Below are 19,037 nucleotides of genomic sequence, written 5' to 3'. Positions count from 1 at the left end.
ACAGGACAGATATTCACCCCACACTCCCCATCCCTGCTGTTCCACACAAGGTAAATCCACCTCCCCTGAGCACAAACATCCAAACCAGGAGAGAGGAGAGGAACACCAGGGCTCACTTGTCCCTCTGCACAGAGATCACACACCAACCACACAGAGCTTCCCCAACACTGAGATTCAGCTGCAGAACCACACCAGAAATGTTGAGCTTTATATTCCAAACTGTACCAGCTGCAGGGTGTGAAAAAGCAGGAAAATGCCTGGTGGGTTCCACCTGTGCAAGGCAGGAGTGACACCCTGTGGCAACTGGTTTTAACTGGAGCCCTCACGAGGGTCAAACTGATCCTGCTCCTAATCCTGGTTAAATGAAGCACTGTTGGATATTTCCCATTCTGGACAGTGAATGTTTTATTAGAAAATAAATGTGTGGGAGAGCACAGCTTCCATTTCAAACCTCAAAATGCATTTGCAAACACATTTTTACAATGCAGCAGTTGCCTATTTGGTGGCTGGTTTAGGTATAATCCTGACAGTCATCCTACATGCCAATTCCCTTGCTAAAACTCCATTCAGACCAACGTGGTAAAAAAATAATGAGGGAAGGAAATGAAATGGGAGCTGAACATCCCAAGGAAAAATACATGAGATACATGCTTGTATCTCAACTTGCATTTCAGGCACACTGTACATAAAACCTGACACTGCAGGCACATGTGGCCTTTCCATGCCACCAAACAGAGTCCCCATTTTCCCACCCACCCTGTGATGTTCTTACACATTTTTATGGAGGTTGCTCTGGAAAGGGAGTAAATGGTTCCATTCCAGAGAGCAGACCCAAAGTCAGGCTTTTCTGTTCAAAAAGGAGCAGGTGGCATCCAACAGCAGGGGCAGGCAGGCCTTGGAGCAGTGGATTCAACCCTAACTACACCCAAAGGACCTAGCAGAGTAACAAAATGCATGAAAGGGAATTTTGGGCTCCCCCACCATGTGTTGATCCACACCAGAGCATGGCAGAGCCCTGTAAAGCAGCACAGGAACTCACCCATGGCCAGCTCTGCACCAGGAGACACCCACATTCCCAAAATCTGACACGTGCAGGAATGAAACTCTCCATCTTTTACCTGCCTGCCACCTCCCCCCTGCTCTGCCCTTCCTGGCTCTGCATGGTCACAAGTTCTGCACCCCAGGCCAGCATTTCACTCCCTTGACATCAGCACGATCCACTTGGCTGCTTCATTATTCATTTTCTTTTTTTGGTTTCAGCATCAAACTGGAGGCAAATACATCTGGATCAGCTTCAAAATCTTTCCCCCCATAATAGCCCTGGATTTTATTCCTGGCTTTTACACAAAGCATCACAATGGCACCACAGGGCTGAGTGTGAGTCACTCACACAGCAAAGGAATTGCTGCTGCCACTGGGTTTCTGTTCAGTGACCTGGGAGACAAGACTTTGACTGGAATTTCCACCCATAATCTCTCACCTTCCCCAGCAGGGATGGCTGGAGCCTGTGTGGAAGCCCCAGATCAGTGGCACAATTATCAAACTGAACAATATTCACTCCATCTGTCCTTGACTCACTTTAAATTCTCATTCAAACAGGGACTGCCAAGTGCAATTTCAGAAATATTAACTAAAACCACACTTCAAGACAAGAGTGAGCTTAATCAAAACTTTCAGAATGACGAAGGCTCTTCAGATTTATCTGCTGTGAGCAGTTCTTGAACCAACAAGTTCCCAATGCAGTATCTGTGCTTGCAGGATCTACATTGCACAATTCTGTAAATACCTGCAGATGTGCCAAGATGCTGCCTGGGAGAGCTTGTGGAATAGATTTTAATATTACCAAAATTCAAATAATCTTTTCTGAAACATCTGCAAAAACCCATGATTTCACACTGGAATATCTCACTCATATTTATCTGTTCCTAAAGTGAACACTTTCCACAGGACTGAGCTCAGAGTGGAAGAGCTGGGACATGACTTTTTTATTATTATTAGAATTTTAATTAACATCTTTGGAGATATTCACATTAAGCAAACCAGGGGCAGGGACTGGGGGAGCAATGGGCACAGAGGGTTCTGCAGCACCACACAGGACAGTGCCAGTGCTCAGGGCTCCCTGTACAGCAAGGAATGTGCTCCATCCAGCAGGGATTTAGGAAGCTGGAAAATGAAGAATGGATCTGATACTGGTCCAAGAATCCCAGGTGAAACATGCAAATTTAATTTGATTAATGTCCTGGCTGTCAAACAGGGAACAAGTGACCAGAATTCTACACAGACAAGAGACTTAAGGATTTTACCAAGACCCTTTCAAGGCTGTTTGTCCCACTTGAGGAAAGTCAAAGCATTGCAATATAGACTCACACTGGAGCCCTGTGCACCCCCAGGGCAAGGCTGAGGAGCTCTGATGCACAGTGGGGAATAAACCAAAGAAACTTCCAGCAACTTACTTCTCCTGCTCAGTGAACATATCAAAGCAGCCATTTGCCAGCATCTGGTCCAGCATTGTCAGCAGAGGCACAGACACCCTGAGGAAAGAAAATGATTCAACAAGGCAAACACACTGCTTGGCATACAGATATATACTATTTTTAATCAAAAGCAAGGAAGGAAGCTTCCTACATACCTACACACAGGAAATTAGAACTCTGATTTACACAGAGGGTTGCTCAGTACCTTGTGTCTGTTGGCTGAATGGGGACATTCCCTCCCAGCCAAAAGGAAAAAACTGAATTAACAAAACCCCTGCTTTACATTTGCAGGGTCCTGAAAACACAACTGACAGTGTTAGAAAATATTAATCTGTTTTCTAGAATATGAACAATGCATTCCACTGACTGTACCAGAAGTTACAGCACCAAATGAACCAACATTTGTCAGCTGGAATAACCACAGCCACGTTTTCAACACTTGAGACAGGAAACAAAATAAAAATACAATAGTATTTTTATTTATATATTAATATATTAATATAAATAATATAAATAATATAAATAATATAACACAATAAATATTATAATATTATCATAATTTCATATTATAATACTATATTACAGTATTATATTATAATATGGCATTCTAATAAGACAATAAAATATAAATAACATATTTTATTTTGTTAATATAATACTGTAATAGAATAACATAAATACTATAAATAATAATTAATATAAATAATAATATAATAGTTAATATAAATTAGTATTTCTACATTATACATTTATATTATTTATTTAGTATTTGATTTATACAACAGAACAAGGGAGAATGGCTTCAAACTGAAAAAGAGGAGGTTTAGATGGGATATTGGGAAGAAATTCTTCCCTGTGAGGGTGGGGAGGCCCTGGCACAGATTGTCCTGTGGCTGCCCCATCCTTGAAGTTTCCAAGGCCTCGTTGGATGGGGCTTGGAGCAACCTGGGCTTGTGGAAGCTGTCCCTGCCCTTGCCAGGGGACTGGAATTGGATGAGTTTTGAGTCCCCTGCAACCCAAACCCTTCCATGATTCAAAAATTTGGTTGTGCAGAATATTTTGCCATCACTCCTTGGTTTCATATTTTACCACAGTTCCTGCTGTACCAACAGCTCTATTAAAGCAAATTCATGTCCTTGGGCATTCACTGGATGTGCCACAGGAAGGGAAAAAAGGGAAGGAAAGGGAAGAGGGGTTAAAGGGAAAGCAGCCAAGGACGAGCAGTACCGGTCATTGCGCAGGTTGTCCTCAAAGACCTTCAGCAGCGTCTCACAAAAGCTGCCCAAAGCACTGGGGTCACTCTGGATCTTCTTCATGTGGTCAAAGAGGCTCTGGGCAGAGTATCTGAGCTGCAACACAACACAGGAGCCTCCAGTGAAGGACAGGAAAAAGCCACTGCCCCACAAACAGGGGCTGCAGCCCTGCCCTGCCCTGCAGCAGCACAAAGGGCACAAAGCAGCACCAAACCCAACTGAGCATGGCTGCATTACCTGCACTAGCCCATTTCCAAGGAAAGTTGGGGGTTTTTGGGTTTTTTTCCTTTTTAAGCTGGCAAACTTTTGGCTTTTTTCCCTTTTTAAGCTGGCAAACTTTTGATTTTTTTCCCTTTTTAAGCTGGCAAACTTTTGGGTTTTTTTCCTCTTTAAGCTGGCAGACTTTTGGGGTTTTTTTCCTTTTTAAACTGGCAGACTTTTGGGTTTTTTCTCTTTTTAAGCTGGCAAAATTTTGGGTTTTTTTCCAAGCTGGCAAACTTTTGTGTTTTTTTCCTTTTTAAGTTGACAAAATTTTGGGTTTTTTCCCTTTTTAAGCTGGTGAACTTTTGGGTTTTTCTCCTTTTTAAGCTGGCAAACTTTTGGATTTTTTGCTTTTTAAGCTGGCAAACTCCCTCCCAGAGCTGCTGTGGAAGGGGAGCAGGCACAGCCTCTGTGGGAATCCCCTTTTCCTCAGAAGCCTGACCATTTTATCAAGGAAAGAAAATAAAATATTGGACGAGGATGAGAAAGGTCACAAGTGTCTTCCCAAAAGCAAATAGAGGAATCTATATTTAAACATTTTATCTAACAAAGCTCGTATCAGTAACATTTATGAGTGCATCAGTACCCAAGAATAAGAAACAATTTTGAGTCTTGGCTCAAAACTCTGAATTATTTTCCCAAAGCTTCAGCCTGCAAACAGCACAGCCCAGCAATCCAGGGAAGCAGCACAGGAATAACCTCCACACTTTGTTCTGTACTGAAACATCCTGGGCAGGGCAGGAGCAGAAATATTTCTTTAAAATGGTCAAGCAATTTGGAGAAATTATTCAGTTATTCTGAGTTTCAGAATGAGAGTCAAATCTCAGTAAAATCTGTACTAATATCTAATATATAGATATACAAATATCTATACTAATATACTATTATATTAGTATAATATATATATTATACTAATATATCTGTATAATATACATAGATTATTAAAACAATCTGTGCATTTAAGATTATTATAAATAAATAACAAATCTTTTGTCTTTACACCTTCCAAAAGCAGAGATCAACAACAAGCAGAGGAAATCCCATCTCAGAAAAAAATCTCAGGTGGTCTCAGTTTCTCTCCTATTTCTTTTGTGTCTGAAATCACCTCAGAGATCTCACACCAATTTTTTTTAAGGAAGTTGAACGAGTCAGTGCTTTCTCTGCAGATCCAAATGACTTGAAAAGGCAAGAAAGGGCATGGAAGTAAAGGGCAACAAGCACAGCTCCAGGTGGGTGCTCCAGAGCTGTGCCAAAGCAAGGCAGAGCAGCAGGATATCAGAAACACTGGAGAATGAGGACAGCACAAGTAATTAAAAAATACAGAAGTACAGGTGTGGATAATCCATCATGTAACTGCTTGGAAGATTGAAAAATGGGGCATTTTCCCAATAGTGGCAGAAACTCCAGCATAACAACATGACATGAGCAGGTTAAATCCTTATTTCCTCCTCAGGTGAGCTCCTTCTGTCCCAGCCTCAGTATCTGAGCTGTAATCTTAACTGCTCCTGAGTATTTGCAGAGAAGAATATTTCCAAATGTCTTCCTCATCTATGCAGAACACAATTGACACTGCATCAAACATGTGAGATTTACCTTTCCCTGGGGTTCCACAAGGACTGGGAGAGGAAATTAGGAGGTTAATGGGCTGGAACCGGGACAATTTTGGATCCAAATTTAAGAGGAGGCCTGAGAATGAACTTGTTCTTATGGAACAGCAAAACCAGGGCTTGGCAAGATGTGACTGCCCCACCACTGAGGGCAAGAGCAGATCCTGCAGGGACAGGAGATGAAGAGAGCACAGCACAGAGCTCAAGGCACCCTGCACCTGGTGACAGTGATGCCTCAGGTTTTGGCTTTTGTATTTTTCAGATTCTGTGCTGCTTTAGTGTGTGGGTCTGGGTTCACATGAGGGGATGGTGAGCTCTGTGCACAGAGCAGGGAGACAGAACAATTCCTGCTCCAGCTGGGCACCAAGGACAAATGATCCAAATCTCAGCCCAAGAGCACAAACACCGTGGGCTGGAGAGAGAAAAACAAGGATGGGACGGGATGGGCTAAAGCTGGAATTGGACAATGAACTGCAAGATGCAAATGGAGCAGAACTGATCACAGTGACAGACCCCATCCCTGGCTGTGCATTTTGGGACCATTTTGGTTCATCTTGGGTGCAGCCCTGGCTGGGCTCTTGTGCTGCCCAAGGTGGATCCATGGAGGAGATTCTTTTAATAAATCCCTGCTTTATTCTGCCCAGCCTCTGCTCCAGCTCAGCCTTCACAAGGCATCAAGAGAACTCAAATCCTCAAGGTTCAACCTCCAGAACCAGGGCACAAGGAGGAGCAAAAGCAGCTCCTGCAGCTCTGGGCAGGTCCCTGGTGTGGTTTCTACACAAACCTTCACCAAACTGTTCCCAGACAGATGAGCAGAACAAAGCTACAGCAATTCTAAAACCAGCTTTGAGGGCTGATATGGTCAAAAAGAATCAGCTGAAGATAATTCCAGTTTGTACCAGAGCATCTGTTACATCCAAAATCTCAGCTACCCATCAGTGATTGAGACACCTGACCCACATCAGGGCTCTGGTTTGTACTTTCAGCAGGGATGCCTTACATGAAGCAGGAATATCATCATTCACACTATTTTGCTCTGTAAGAAAAGAATGCCTGGAATTACTCTCAAGTGTATTTTGCTAAGGAACTCTCAACCAAGAAAAGAGGATTTGGGGCCTCTTTCTTCCACCAAATATGCATTGATTTGCATACAATTTGTCCCAGTAACCAGATGTTTTAGAATATCATCTACTAACATCCAAATATTTTTGTTTGTGAGATCTACACAGTAACACAGCTCTGGTACTGCCTGGGAAGAACTTTAAGAGTTCAGAAAATGTTGTTCCTTTTTATTTTTAAGGCTTTACTTACAATTTCTATACCACTTTAAAATGCAATTTTCACTCTTTAGGGGAAAGGGAATCACAGGACATTCTGTGCTTAAACAAAATTTAGAATGTAATGCAGTTCAACAGTAATGAAATTATATCAAAATTATATCCTGACTCCTGCAACTGCAGGGTTTGTGCACTGGAGAAAGACCAGCATTGTACATCTGATCTCCACAGACTGAGGGGTTTTATGCAGCCATAAGAAATATGCATCACTGTGGGCCAGATGTATAATTAGGAGATTCTTTTACACAGAGAAAGTGCCCTTTGAACCATGGTGATGGAGCAGAGTGCCAAATCCCACAGGGAATGACATCTTCTGTTTTTCCAGATTATTTCCAATGCTTGAGCTGCAATTCTTCCAGCAGCCCCACTGCCACCACAACACTTCAGAGACCCCACATGGCTCCTTCAGGAAAATCTCTTTAAAAAGCCAAACAAAGAACTACTCTTGCTAAATATACTGCAGAGCAATTTTAGCTGCAGCCAAACTGCCCCTGACCACGGAATTACAACAGAGCCTTTCTCCTGTGGATTGCCTGAGATGACTAAAAGACAAACTGACATTTGAACTCAGATTATCCTGCAGGATATACGAGAATTTTCTTTCTAAACTTCCATGTCCACGTGTGTATGTGCACAGATATTTTTGAAGTGAGAGGGAAGAGAGTCACAACAACACATCACTGCAAGAACATATATTCCAATAATCTTTTCCCCCAATCCATGATTTTAAAAAGCTGCTCCTTTCATATGGATTTAATAGGTTCATTCTTAAAATTGTCTATTAATGTTTTAAATCAATCCCTGGATATTGAGCAAAGAGTGCTACAGGCTTTGACAGAGTAGTTTGAATACCAGTCATTGTAAAACACATCAATTCTAATTTCTATATCACATTTTAGATATTAAAAGTAATTCACCACACACATACACTCCCAAGTGTAAGTGCCCTCCCTTGCCTTTCTAGCTGACTCAAGAGAGAATTAGCTCATCTTCTTTCTAAAGCCCTGGAGAATATTTTAGCCAGAAAAGAGAGAAAAACTGGAGGGTCACAGAAAAGTTAACATTTCACAATCACAGTTTGAGAACACTGCAGAAGGTTTCCCTTAACACACTGTCAGATGGTAACAAGGGAAGGGAGCTGCATGCAACTGAACTGTTCCAACTTTTCATAAATGCAACCAGGAGTTTAAAAAAAATTAAAATATTGAATAAGAATTTTCCTCTGACCCCAGCTAGCAGCCAAAAAGTCTGTTTCTCCAAAACCTTCCTCCTTTTTTTACTTAGACAAATAACTTTGGTTTTGGTGGAGCCTCCTATAATTAACTGTGCTTGACTGAAAGCTGAATTTCATGTGCATGTTTGCCATTAAAGAAATCTGTTAAGAGTTACATTGTCTATCTGATAATTACTGTCACAAACCAACACACACATGTTTCCAAAGTTCTAAAATAGCCCTTGCCAGATAATTAGTTGCCATTTTAGAAAGATTAAAATGCTCAGAATTGGTTTAAACACAAGATAGACAGACAGACACTGAATACTCTGCTCCACCAGCCCAAAGGCTCACAGACATCTCTTGATGCCAAGAGCAGAACCCACAGCACCAGGCAAAATAAAATCACTTGGGCAAGTTGTGGCTGACCAGGGCAAGGCCTGGGAGACAAGATCCAGGTGATTTTAACTCCTTCTTGCTGTGACCCAGCAGGAGCTGCTCCCCCTTCACAAAATTCTCTTTCCCAGCACTTTTCTACTGATTTTCTTAATTTGAGATGGAAATCTTAATTAGAAACACTCTTAACCACTGTTGGGGTGTTGACTCACAGCCTCCTCCTCTTGTTACAGGCCCACTGGGATTTAAAGGCTTAACTGACAGTCCAAAATATTCTGTTACTGCACTGATATTCCTCTGTGGTGTCATATTGAACCATGTCCTTACCCCCAAATTGTCTCCCTATATTTTACATCTTTGGCCACAACAAATCAAAAAAGTTATAAGGCAAATATCTGGAAACCAAGAATTCTGAAGCTACCAATACAAGTTGTAATAAAAGGACAGAAGGATACACTGAAATTAAAAGAAAGTAGGGAAAAATTTCACAGCAGAGCAGACTGCCAAAGTCAGTGATAAAGAGATTGTTCATGCCAGAAGAATGAAATAAGGATTGCAAAGCTCAGAGGATTTAGACAGGCATCTGAATGATATTTCTCCGTAATGGAACTTCTGACATCTCATTGGTATTTTAGTAGAAAATATATAAAAAATAATTTAAAAAAGAAACCTGTGCATACTGTTAAGACCTACTGACAACTACCAGTTAACACCTTGCACCAGGTGACAAATGAACTGGTTTTCACCTCATTGGAGAAGAGCAATCCCCTTGCACTGAGCTGAGGGGCTCTGCTTGTGATCCCAGCTGGGAGAGTCAGCACAGGGCTGGGATTTGTGGGGCTGGAGCTCTCAGGTCCTGCCAGGCCGGGAGAGGACAAACAAAGCACCCTCACTCCTTGTTCCCTGCATGCTGAGCTGTTGGAGCTCTGGATGCTGAGAATTTCAGACTTTCTGTGCTGACAGACTCTGACTCCCAGAAGAGCACTGCATTTGACCTGAGGCCTTGGAGAAGGCTGCCTTGTTCTTCTTCACCTTCTTCTTCATGAGTTTGGGTGGTATTTTGAAATATATGTGGACAGAAAAGTCCACACTGCGGACTTTGAGCGGCCAGTTTTTGGGTTAAAAGTGAAAATAATTTAGGTGTCATTTCTTGATTGGACAGATCAGCCTTAAAAGACCTTGTAACAAGAGATAGTTAGCCACTTTTGTTCCTTGTAAATGAAAGACTGCAGAACTGACTGCTGTGAGACTGTAAAAATCACCTAAGCCTGACTCCCGGGAGAGCACTGCATTTCACCTGAGGCCATGGAGAAGACTTCCTTGTTCTTCTTCATGGGCTTGGGTGGTATTTTGTAATTGGACAGAAAACTCCACACTGCGGACTTTGAGTGATCAGCTATTGGCTTAAGGGTGAAAATAATTTAGGTGTCATTTCTTAATTGGACAGATTAGCCTTAAAAGACCTTGTAGCAAGAGGTAGTTAGCCATTTTTGTTCCTTATTAATGAACTGCAGTAAAAATCATCTAAGTCTGAACGTGAACTATTGTCTCAAGTGCCTTCAACCCAACCTCAACAGAGGCAGAAAAAAGAAGCCGAAACCCAGCACAGAGCAAGCCAAGAGAATGACACTTTAAAGCAAGGCCAAGCAGGCCATTGGGTGTGCAGCAGGGGTCTCACCGTGGTCTCTGTGAGCCCCCCCACGGACACTGACAGCCCCAGCAGCACGTGGTACTGGTATGCAGGCAGCCCCAGCAGCTGCGTGATCCGAGGGAACGCCTCCGACGCCGCGTTCCAGTTCAGCGTCTCCTTCTCCCACCTGAAAGGGAAGGGAAAGAATCATCCTGTGTGGGTGCACTGCTTTTCTCCTCCTCACACTGCTCCTGCACACCATGGAGGAAGGTGTCTGATTACCCAGATATCAAATCAAACATTGGTCTTTGAGCATATTGGGTAAATACAAATCAAAGCTTCAGCCACTGCCAGGAAAGTGGAGGAATCTCCAAATCCTTGTTCTGATCCAGGGGAGATCTGAACTGCACTTTCCTTTCCCCAGACACTTTTGCCTACATTCACAAAACAAGTTTCTTTCTGCAGTTTCATTCTGTGCTCTCTCCCATCACCAGCTACTCAAGGACAGACCTGTCCCAGGAAAAGCCAACACATCCTCCCAGCACTGATGACGATGATGATGATGATGATCAGCAGCCTCACAGACAGAGCAGAGGATCCCAGCAGGCTGAGGATCCCCCAAACATAGAGCTGGATGTTCCTCACTCCCATCAGGTATCATAATCACCACTCAGGAGTGAGTTGCTCTCACTCTTGCTTTAACTAGAAAGACCATCTTGGAAAACTACTGCAACTAGAGCTTGGTTAAAACATTACAACTCATTAAAAACTATCATTATGATCAATGTTTTCCAGTTCAGGGAAAAAGTATGTTCATGCATACTTTGAAACCCTGACAACACCAAAGACATATTGGGCATAAAAATTACATCAGGTTGCTTGGTTTTGGTGAAACTATGTGCATTTATCTTTAACTTTCATTGTTTAGGACATTTTTCAATACATTACCTTGGAAATATCCTCTCTAGCTCTTCTCTGTGAGGGATGTGTGGAACTGGAGGATGGTCAAAGTGCAAAAGCGTAAGGAACACAGATCCTGCGTGAGCTCGGAATTTATCTATTTTTTCAGCTGACTGTTGAGCCAGCCAGCACATAATCTGCTTGCAGCTATAAAGAAGAAAACAATTAATCAGAAAATTTAAGCAGTAGAATGTGTATTTAGATTTAAATGGTTTCAATTAAATGAATAAGAATGATCCTGCTAGGAAAGTATTCTGGTTTAACTCTTCAGAATGAACACACAAGTGATTTAAGACACCCAGATGGTGACAGAATCATGAGGCTTTATCTTCCACAGATCAATCAACCAAAAATCAGCATGACATTAATGGTACAGAATATTTTATCCACCTTTTACACATACTGGCCCACTCTTCATCCAAAAAGATAACAAAGTGATTGATGGCCTGGCTGAACTGCTACATTTCAGATGGAAATAGAGCAGAACTTTGAGAAAAGCACATTTTGAAGTAGAAAACTGCCCATGTAACAGAAGACAAGGTCTCTCCTACATCTCATATATCCCAAGTAAATAATTTCTCCAATTCTGGCTAGTTTTTAACAATATCCTATTTTGTTTATGCTCACAGCTACAACACTGTGTCCCACAAGGGTAAAGGCCACTAATGACAGTAAAACCAGCTAAAATTCCTTCAGTCACACCAAGGCCCAGAATATTTATAAAATGGGATCCAGCTGGCAGGAATGCTTTTCTCAGTTCCATGTGGACAATCTGTGAATAAACAGCTGAACAGGAGGAAGCCCCGGAAAATGGGCACTAGTGAGCAGTGTGTTCTTAGAGAATCCAGTACTTTCCTTCTAGGTGTCCTTCAACATTTGGGGGTTTTTAATTAAATCCCACACCATGTATATGTTCACCTAACCATTGGCACACTCTATCTACAAATCAATACCACTATTAGGAAGGTTTTACTGCAGCTCAAGCTATGTTTTAAAAATGGTACTTTTAAATTCTTTTATTATTAGGAGTACCATATCATGAAATTAAAAATCAGGAGCTCAGTGTAAATTATTTTTATTTTCTTACTAATAATTTTGCAAAGAAACAAATCCAAACTCAAGCTCACATCTGATCACATTCCCAATTAATGATGGGACACTCTGGATAAGCAGGCAGGTTTGCTTTCTATTTCAGTGAGCATTTTTGGGAGGCAGCACAGAGGTGGCAGGTTTAACCCAAATCCCACAGCTGTGCTGCATTTCCAAGATGGGGTTGCCACCCAGGCTCTGCCAACAAGGTTTTCCCTCTGAAAACCAGATGTAACATCCTCCCCATCTGCCTGGGCTTGATGCACTTCTGTCAAAGCTCTGCCACACTCAATACAGGAGGAGCACAGGGTGTCCTGCAGGGCTGGATGGAGCTCCAGGAGATAAAACACAGAACAGAAAATGACATACATGCTGGCATTAATGAGCTCTGCCTCGTTCTGCACCAGCAGCAGGGTCACCTCCATCAGGCTGCTCATGGCAGCCTCACGCACCCTGTGGAGACACAGACACATCAGAGCAGCCACAGCAGCACTCATTTCAATAAATACACCTTCCATTTCACCAGCTGGGCAAAGACACCAGCACAAATTCCCAAGAACAAAAGCAATGACCTCTGAGAGCAGCTCCCCTATGCTGGGAGGACAAGGAGTGTCCTCCCAGTCCCATCCTGTGAAACAAAGCTCACATTGCACTGAGGGTCCAACAGTGCCCTGCCTCACCAGCCTGGTTTGCATTCCAGCCAGATGTCACCAGCCTTATTCTTTATTTTAAGAAGGTTAAAACTGATAATGATTAGTAATATTTCGATAATGATTAGTAATATCTCATGTGCAAGTAGATGTATTTAAACTTAAGTGCTCTGTCTGCTTCAAATTATTTTTTGAAAAGGTCAACCCACATTTTGAGAGTCACATTCCTGTAAATTTTCAAGCTTAATATTTCCAGCATTAAAAACAAGTTGTGACTCAGAGTGGCTTAAATCTCTATGCTAAGCAATAATTAATTTCATGAAAAGTTTGACCAAAGCAATACTAAGTTGTGCTTGAAGTGAGTCTTGTCTAGATAATGATCTTGTCCCTTCAAAATGTCTAATTTTCTAAAAGTGTAATTTTAATTTAAAAAATCATCAGTATGGCTGTTTTAAACCGTGTCTTGTCAATCCATGAGTTTTTAAAAAACTGAAGACAAGGGCACTACCTCAGTGGGTGACATGACCCTGCACAAGACCAGGCCCAGCATGTTCATTACATTAGTAACTCAGAATAATGTCATCCCTTCTCAGTAATAATTTTTTAAAAAATGAAAAAAAAACCTATTTGAAAAGACCAAGCAGCCTTCTATGAGAAGAAATACTCCTCTTGCTGATTTCCAAAACAACTTGCAGGTGCAATCTAAAACTGGGTGGGACATTTGTTATAATGGTAAAAAAGGTAAATTACATCATTTTTTCCAAAGCAGCTTAAAACAAGTCTGGCAGTCTTTCATCAAGGTTATGTTTTACTAGTTTTTTGTATCATATCTGACTTAGATATTCATGTCTACCACCTGTAGACAGATCAGACATGTCCCAGCAAACAATCTGTCAAAAGAAAGGTAAAGTTTGCATATGCAGAGTGAAGCTGGTGAAACTTTCCCACGACTCTATTAAAGAAAAACAGAAATTACACAAAAAAGACAAAGTCTCTCCAGAGAAACAGCATTTCTCTCCATATCTTTCCATCTTATTCACTGGTTTAGAAGAAACAGAATGAGAAAGCACTGATATTAGAGAGGCCACAAAACCTTCAGCAGCCAAGAGCTTGCCATGAGAAAGGATCCCCCTTCCCCCTCTGATTTACATGTTTCTTAACTTGATTGTGGCTGGAATTGCCCAAAGAAGCTCAAAAAAAAAGTATCTGGTGCTCAAAGCGCTTTTGAATCTGAACACACATCTCTGTATCCTGAGATAATTCATGCAGCTGCCAGACAGGTCAAATACAGGTATTTTACCACTTCATTACCATACACAAACACTATCATCCACAGCTAAAAACAAGACTGATTCTTCATATCTAAAATAATCACCCAAGGCTGAGTCTTCATCTCTAAAAGCAACATATAGTTGCACATTTCACATTAAATTATGGATTCAGACAATAAAATCAAGCAGCCTTTTCAAAACCAGCATTTTACTCAAAATCAACTGCTAATAAATAAAAGACAAATAAAATTACTCTGTCACATTCATTTACAGAGTTCATGGCTTCTCTCTACTGAGTGTTACTGCTCTGAGGCTTCTACACAGCATCAAAAGTATTTTAAATTTGCAGATACTGGACTTGTTCCTGAATTAGGATAATTTAATGTTTTTTATTAACAAGTAGTACTTCAGGCAGGGCACATTTTGCTCATAAATAGGTGCAGCAAAGCACCCTGACAGGAGAATGTTTGGTTTTAACATCCATATTCCTATGCTGTGTAATTCCACAGAATGGCATGAATAACATGAGCTCTTCATGATCTCTCCCATTCAAAACTGGCAGGAATTTACAATCAGTAAGTGCTGACACATGCCCAGTTAGAGCTTTGGAAATGAAACACAAACCCAAAGAAGGACATGAGCCTGTACAGTCAGGAATTCTGAAATTTGAAATCTGCCTTTCCAGATCACTGTCACTGAGGGAATACAGAGCATTCAGAGGAATGCAATGTCACACACTGAATCTTTGTATATTCGGGGGACCTGGAAGACTGAGGAATGCCATGAAAATAAGACTGCTATAGACTTAATATTACTAAAACCTTATTAATCTTATTAAGTTACTAAATTTATTAATCTACTTATGCTACAGATTTCCCATCAGCAGACGTATTCCTATAGATTTATGATTTATTCTTGCAGCATCATATCTGAAATCATTGAAACTCTGAACTCACAAAAGATTTGGTGATGCTGCAGCACAATTGAGAGTTTTTATCCCTCTCAACACGTTATGCAGCTGCTCCCTCTCCTGGCAAAAAATCCCCACAACAGCAACGTGCAGCAGGAGAGATCAGGCAGGACCAAATGTGTTGTTTCAAATAAAGAGAAATAATGTTTTAAATCCCTGTTTTACAACTGAATACATTCCTGGTAGTCACCAAATGGAATTAATGTCACCCACAGAACCAGAAAAAGGCTTAAATTCCGTTTTGAACATATCAATCCCCATATTCCAAATTTTTGAGGAAGGACAATAAAACTTGTCAGCTTCGCCTTTCACTTTCTACCTCTCTTCCTGCTGTGCATTCCTAATTCCTACCTAGGCTTGAATCTCCAAATCTCCAAACTCCAAAGGCTTGGAGCTCTTGTTTCTAAGAGGTTTTAAAACCACATCAGCTTTTCATTGGCCTGGATTGGGCCCCACCTTACCATCCTCCAACGTCCCCCCGGCTGTCGGTGGTGTAGTCGGTGACACCGGTGAGCAGCGTGGCATAAATCTGATCAACATTATCCCTGCACACAAACTCCTGCTGGCATCCATCTCCCTTCACTCCCACTGTCTGGCAAACCCTGCAAAAAAAAGAGGAAAAGAAGGGATGGGAGGCAATTAAGAGCAAGCTTTGTTATGTTGGTTAATTAAATTCACAACACCTGTAATGTCCACTGCAGATGGAATGAGGAATATTTCTGTGCTGAATTTAACATGAGGAGTTCTGAGCAGCGTTTGGGTTCAAAGGAACTCTGGAAAAGTTAAGATCTCAGCAGGGAATTAGGTTGTTTTACTTCCTTTACTTGTTTTTTCACATTAAATTCTCCTATAAAATGTAGAGAAAATCAAAGTACTCCAAAAAGCTTTCACACCTATAACACTACAAAAATGAATTTGCTTCAGTATCTGTTAGTCCCTGAACTCCCCTTAAAATAAAGTCACCAAAAAGAGCAAAAGGCCAACACAATGTGAACTGAACGTGATATTAAACTTTTTTACCTAGAAGACATAGGGTTTCTAGCAGTGTAAGAGTTTAAGAGCATAAAATATTTATGTATACCATTAACTGCTCTGTGACATTCAACATAGAAAATATTGCTTTAAATAAAAGGCACAATTTCTTTAAATCAATTAAATGTTTTTAAGATTGTGGAACAACATATATTCTTCCTCCTCAGTAAAGCTCATTAAATTGCAGCCCATGAGAAAAGCAAACACTAAAATACACTCTAGGTAGACAGTTAACTGATAAAAACCTGACAGCACTATCAGAGCTGAAGTCCATAGTCAGGTGTGTGGTAATTCCCTGAATTAAAAATAAACTGAGTAATGGATATGCAGTCAAGATGTGTGTAAGTGATTTTAACATTCATGCTCCCAGCTCTCAGCAGAATGGAGAAAACTTCTACAGAAAGATTTAAAATTAGACACAAGCAGGGGTGAGAAACATACTTTGCAATTGCTATTAAGGCATCTCTCCTGGCTTCAGCAAAGCTCACATCTTCAGGGGAAATTATTGTAACTTTTTTTAGGCCTTCCAAAACCTGAAAAAATACAAAGATTGAGATATATAAACCCAAAGCATTTTTCACTATGTTAAATTTAGATATCATAGTAAAATGAGTTCAATCCTGTATGAAGGAACCAAGCAGGCAGCAGAGTTTGGATAGTCACCAGGAGAGGCCTGTAAGGTTTTACACATCACCAGAGTATTACTCAGAAATTCAGATGTATTTCTATCAGTTCTTGTTTATGGGAGCAATATATATAAAAAAATGTGAACAACAGGCAAAGTTTGCATTTTGTCTGGGGCAGGGTAACCTTATGGAAACACCACTTCTATTTTGTGGAATTGTGCCTAAGGGCAAAAAGGCCTCTGCTCTCTGCTGCAGCTTTTTAGATCCTCAAGGCATTTAGGTATAAGTTTCTACTAAAAGCTAAAATCTATTTTCTAAATCTATATTTCTATTTCACTTTGTGGCTTCATATCTCAGTTTCTCTAGGGGTTTCAGTTCAATCCCTGTAGCAAATCTCTCTTCCCTCCTCTCTCCTCCCTTGGACCAATATCCCATAGCAAAGGGTTAATTCAACCTCTGGCTTTCCACTCACACCACTAAAGCAGGATTAAACATTAATTATCAGAAACTATGGCAAACTCAACTCCTGATGATTTTCTGTGCATTAGCATTCAAACCCCTTTGACAAAGACCTTTAATTATGATCATTATTATTAATTTGATTACTGTCACAGGTTTCACTCATTCATTACAATGATCCTGCTTTCTCACCTGCTGGAGCCTGCCCTTCAGCAGAAATCTTGGAAGGGCCCCAAGAGCTCGTGAAAAGCCACAACGAATCATTTCCTCTGAGTTTTGTAGTTCTGAAACGTACTGTGTCACCAGCTCATCTGGAAAAAATACAATTGCAGAGTGAAAAGCAACCACCACATCGTTAAAATTTCATATTTGGCTAAGGAAAGAAAACAAGGAAAAGATCCCCTAAACAAAGCAGCTGGAAATTTTTGTAATTTCTTAAACTAAAAGGTTGAATATCTTAATTTTCGACAGGAAAAGGATAAAAAATTTAAGACATTCACTTTTACATGAATGAATTCATATTTTCTGTCTAAAAATCTGACTTTATATTTATACTAAGCCTATTACTTCAGAGAGAGAAAAGACAAACTTCTCAAAGATTTATCAAGTTTTAGACATCCAACTAATAAGTTTAAGCACAAATTTCTGGCTAAGCACAGGGGAGCAAGTTCTTTTTATATTTATAGTCTCCATCTTTTATCACTGGATAAGTGTTCTGTGTTAGGCAGGAGATCCCCAGGTTTGTAAATACCAGTTATTTTAACAGTTTTCCCTCAGAAAACTCCTGACTGGAGTCCTGTTTTAGCACACACACAGATCATACATAAGCAGTGAGATAATTTCAGATCATTTTTCATAAATGAAGTTGGGTGTTTTGGAGGGGAAAGCTCAGGAAGAAATTCCACCTTTGGTTCTGTGTGCTGGCACAGGACACAGTGGGGACAGTGACCCCACAAACAGCAGCAGAGTCAAAAGGCACAAGAATAAACACAGAATAAACCCAGCTAGGCATGGAAAAAAGAGCCTCAGCAAACATGTAAAGTGGTAGCAAGGAGAAAATGAGGGTGTAGGAAAAAATAAAAGAGGAAAAGTTAGAAACAGGTTCACATTGCTGCTGCAGCCTTATCTCAGGCCTACAGCCAATACTTCCTTTACCCAATTTTTCACATTAAACTCTCCTGTAAAATGTAGAGAAAACCAAAGTACTCCAGAAAAGCTTCTCCAAGCCAGCTGCAATAAACACAGCTCTGATTCAGACAGGAGCAAGGTGGTCTTATCAATCCCCTTACTGCACAGACACTTTTTAATCCTCCAAGAAAAAGAACCAGAGATCCGGGGAAGATTACATAATTGTGCCAGTGCTTACTGTAATCTAAGGCTGGAATGATTGAGCAATATTTGCTAGAGGAAGAAAGAAGAATTGCCATAAGAAACTCCCCATTCATCATAATTCATGGCTGTTTTTTTAAACCCCAATGCAATGGACAGGCCCCAGCTTGTCCCTCCCATCAGCAGCCCAGCTCCCTGGCCAGAGGTGAGCAACACCTCCAGATAAGCACATTTATTTAAAACTTTCCAAACCACCAGGGTGTTAGGAGTCCTGGGGCCACAGGAAGATGCAGTGTTTGCTGTGACAGCAAGAAGATCTTGAACAGTGAGGCTGGGACAGTTTCCACTCTGAGTGATGGAAATTTAAGATTGACATTTTAACCAAATGACACAGCAATGAGCAAAAACAGCTCTTTACTTATAACCACTCAGTAATTATGGTGCAAAGTGTAATGCAAATGTTAATATTCCTCTAAGAGC

General features: G+C 40.9%; 1 protein-coding gene across 1 annotated transcript in view; it reads right to left on the bottom strand.

The window, feature by feature from the left end:
* Positions 1–19,037, bottom strand: part of TBCD (tubulin folding cofactor D) — a 119,644-nt gene that overhangs the window by 9,154 nt on the left and 91,453 nt on the right. Inside the window, exons 28-35 of the mRNA XM_064728162.1 lie at positions 17,421–17,539; positions 16,585–16,676; positions 15,573–15,713; positions 12,590–12,673; positions 11,120–11,278; positions 10,220–10,358; positions 3,702–3,823; positions 2,454–2,531 (exon numbers count right to left, since the gene is read on the bottom strand). Of these exons, the coding sequence (XP_064584232.1) occupies positions 2,454–2,531; positions 3,702–3,823; positions 10,220–10,358; positions 11,120–11,278; positions 12,590–12,673; positions 15,573–15,713; positions 16,585–16,676; positions 17,421–17,539 (934 nt within the window). The remainder of the gene's footprint in view (positions 1–2,453; positions 2,532–3,701; positions 3,824–10,219; positions 10,359–11,119; positions 11,279–12,589; positions 12,674–15,572; positions 15,714–16,584; positions 16,677–17,420; positions 17,540–19,037) is intronic.

This window comes from Zonotrichia leucophrys, chromosome 18, assembly GCF_028769735.1.
Source record: "Zonotrichia leucophrys gambelii isolate GWCS_2022_RI chromosome 18, RI_Zleu_2.0, whole genome shotgun sequence".
Classification (NCBI taxonomy): domain Eukaryota; kingdom Metazoa; phylum Chordata; class Aves; order Passeriformes; family Passerellidae; genus Zonotrichia; species Zonotrichia leucophrys.
Note: the sequence above shows the minus strand (reverse complement) of the source record. Positions and strands in the feature narration are given on the sequence as shown.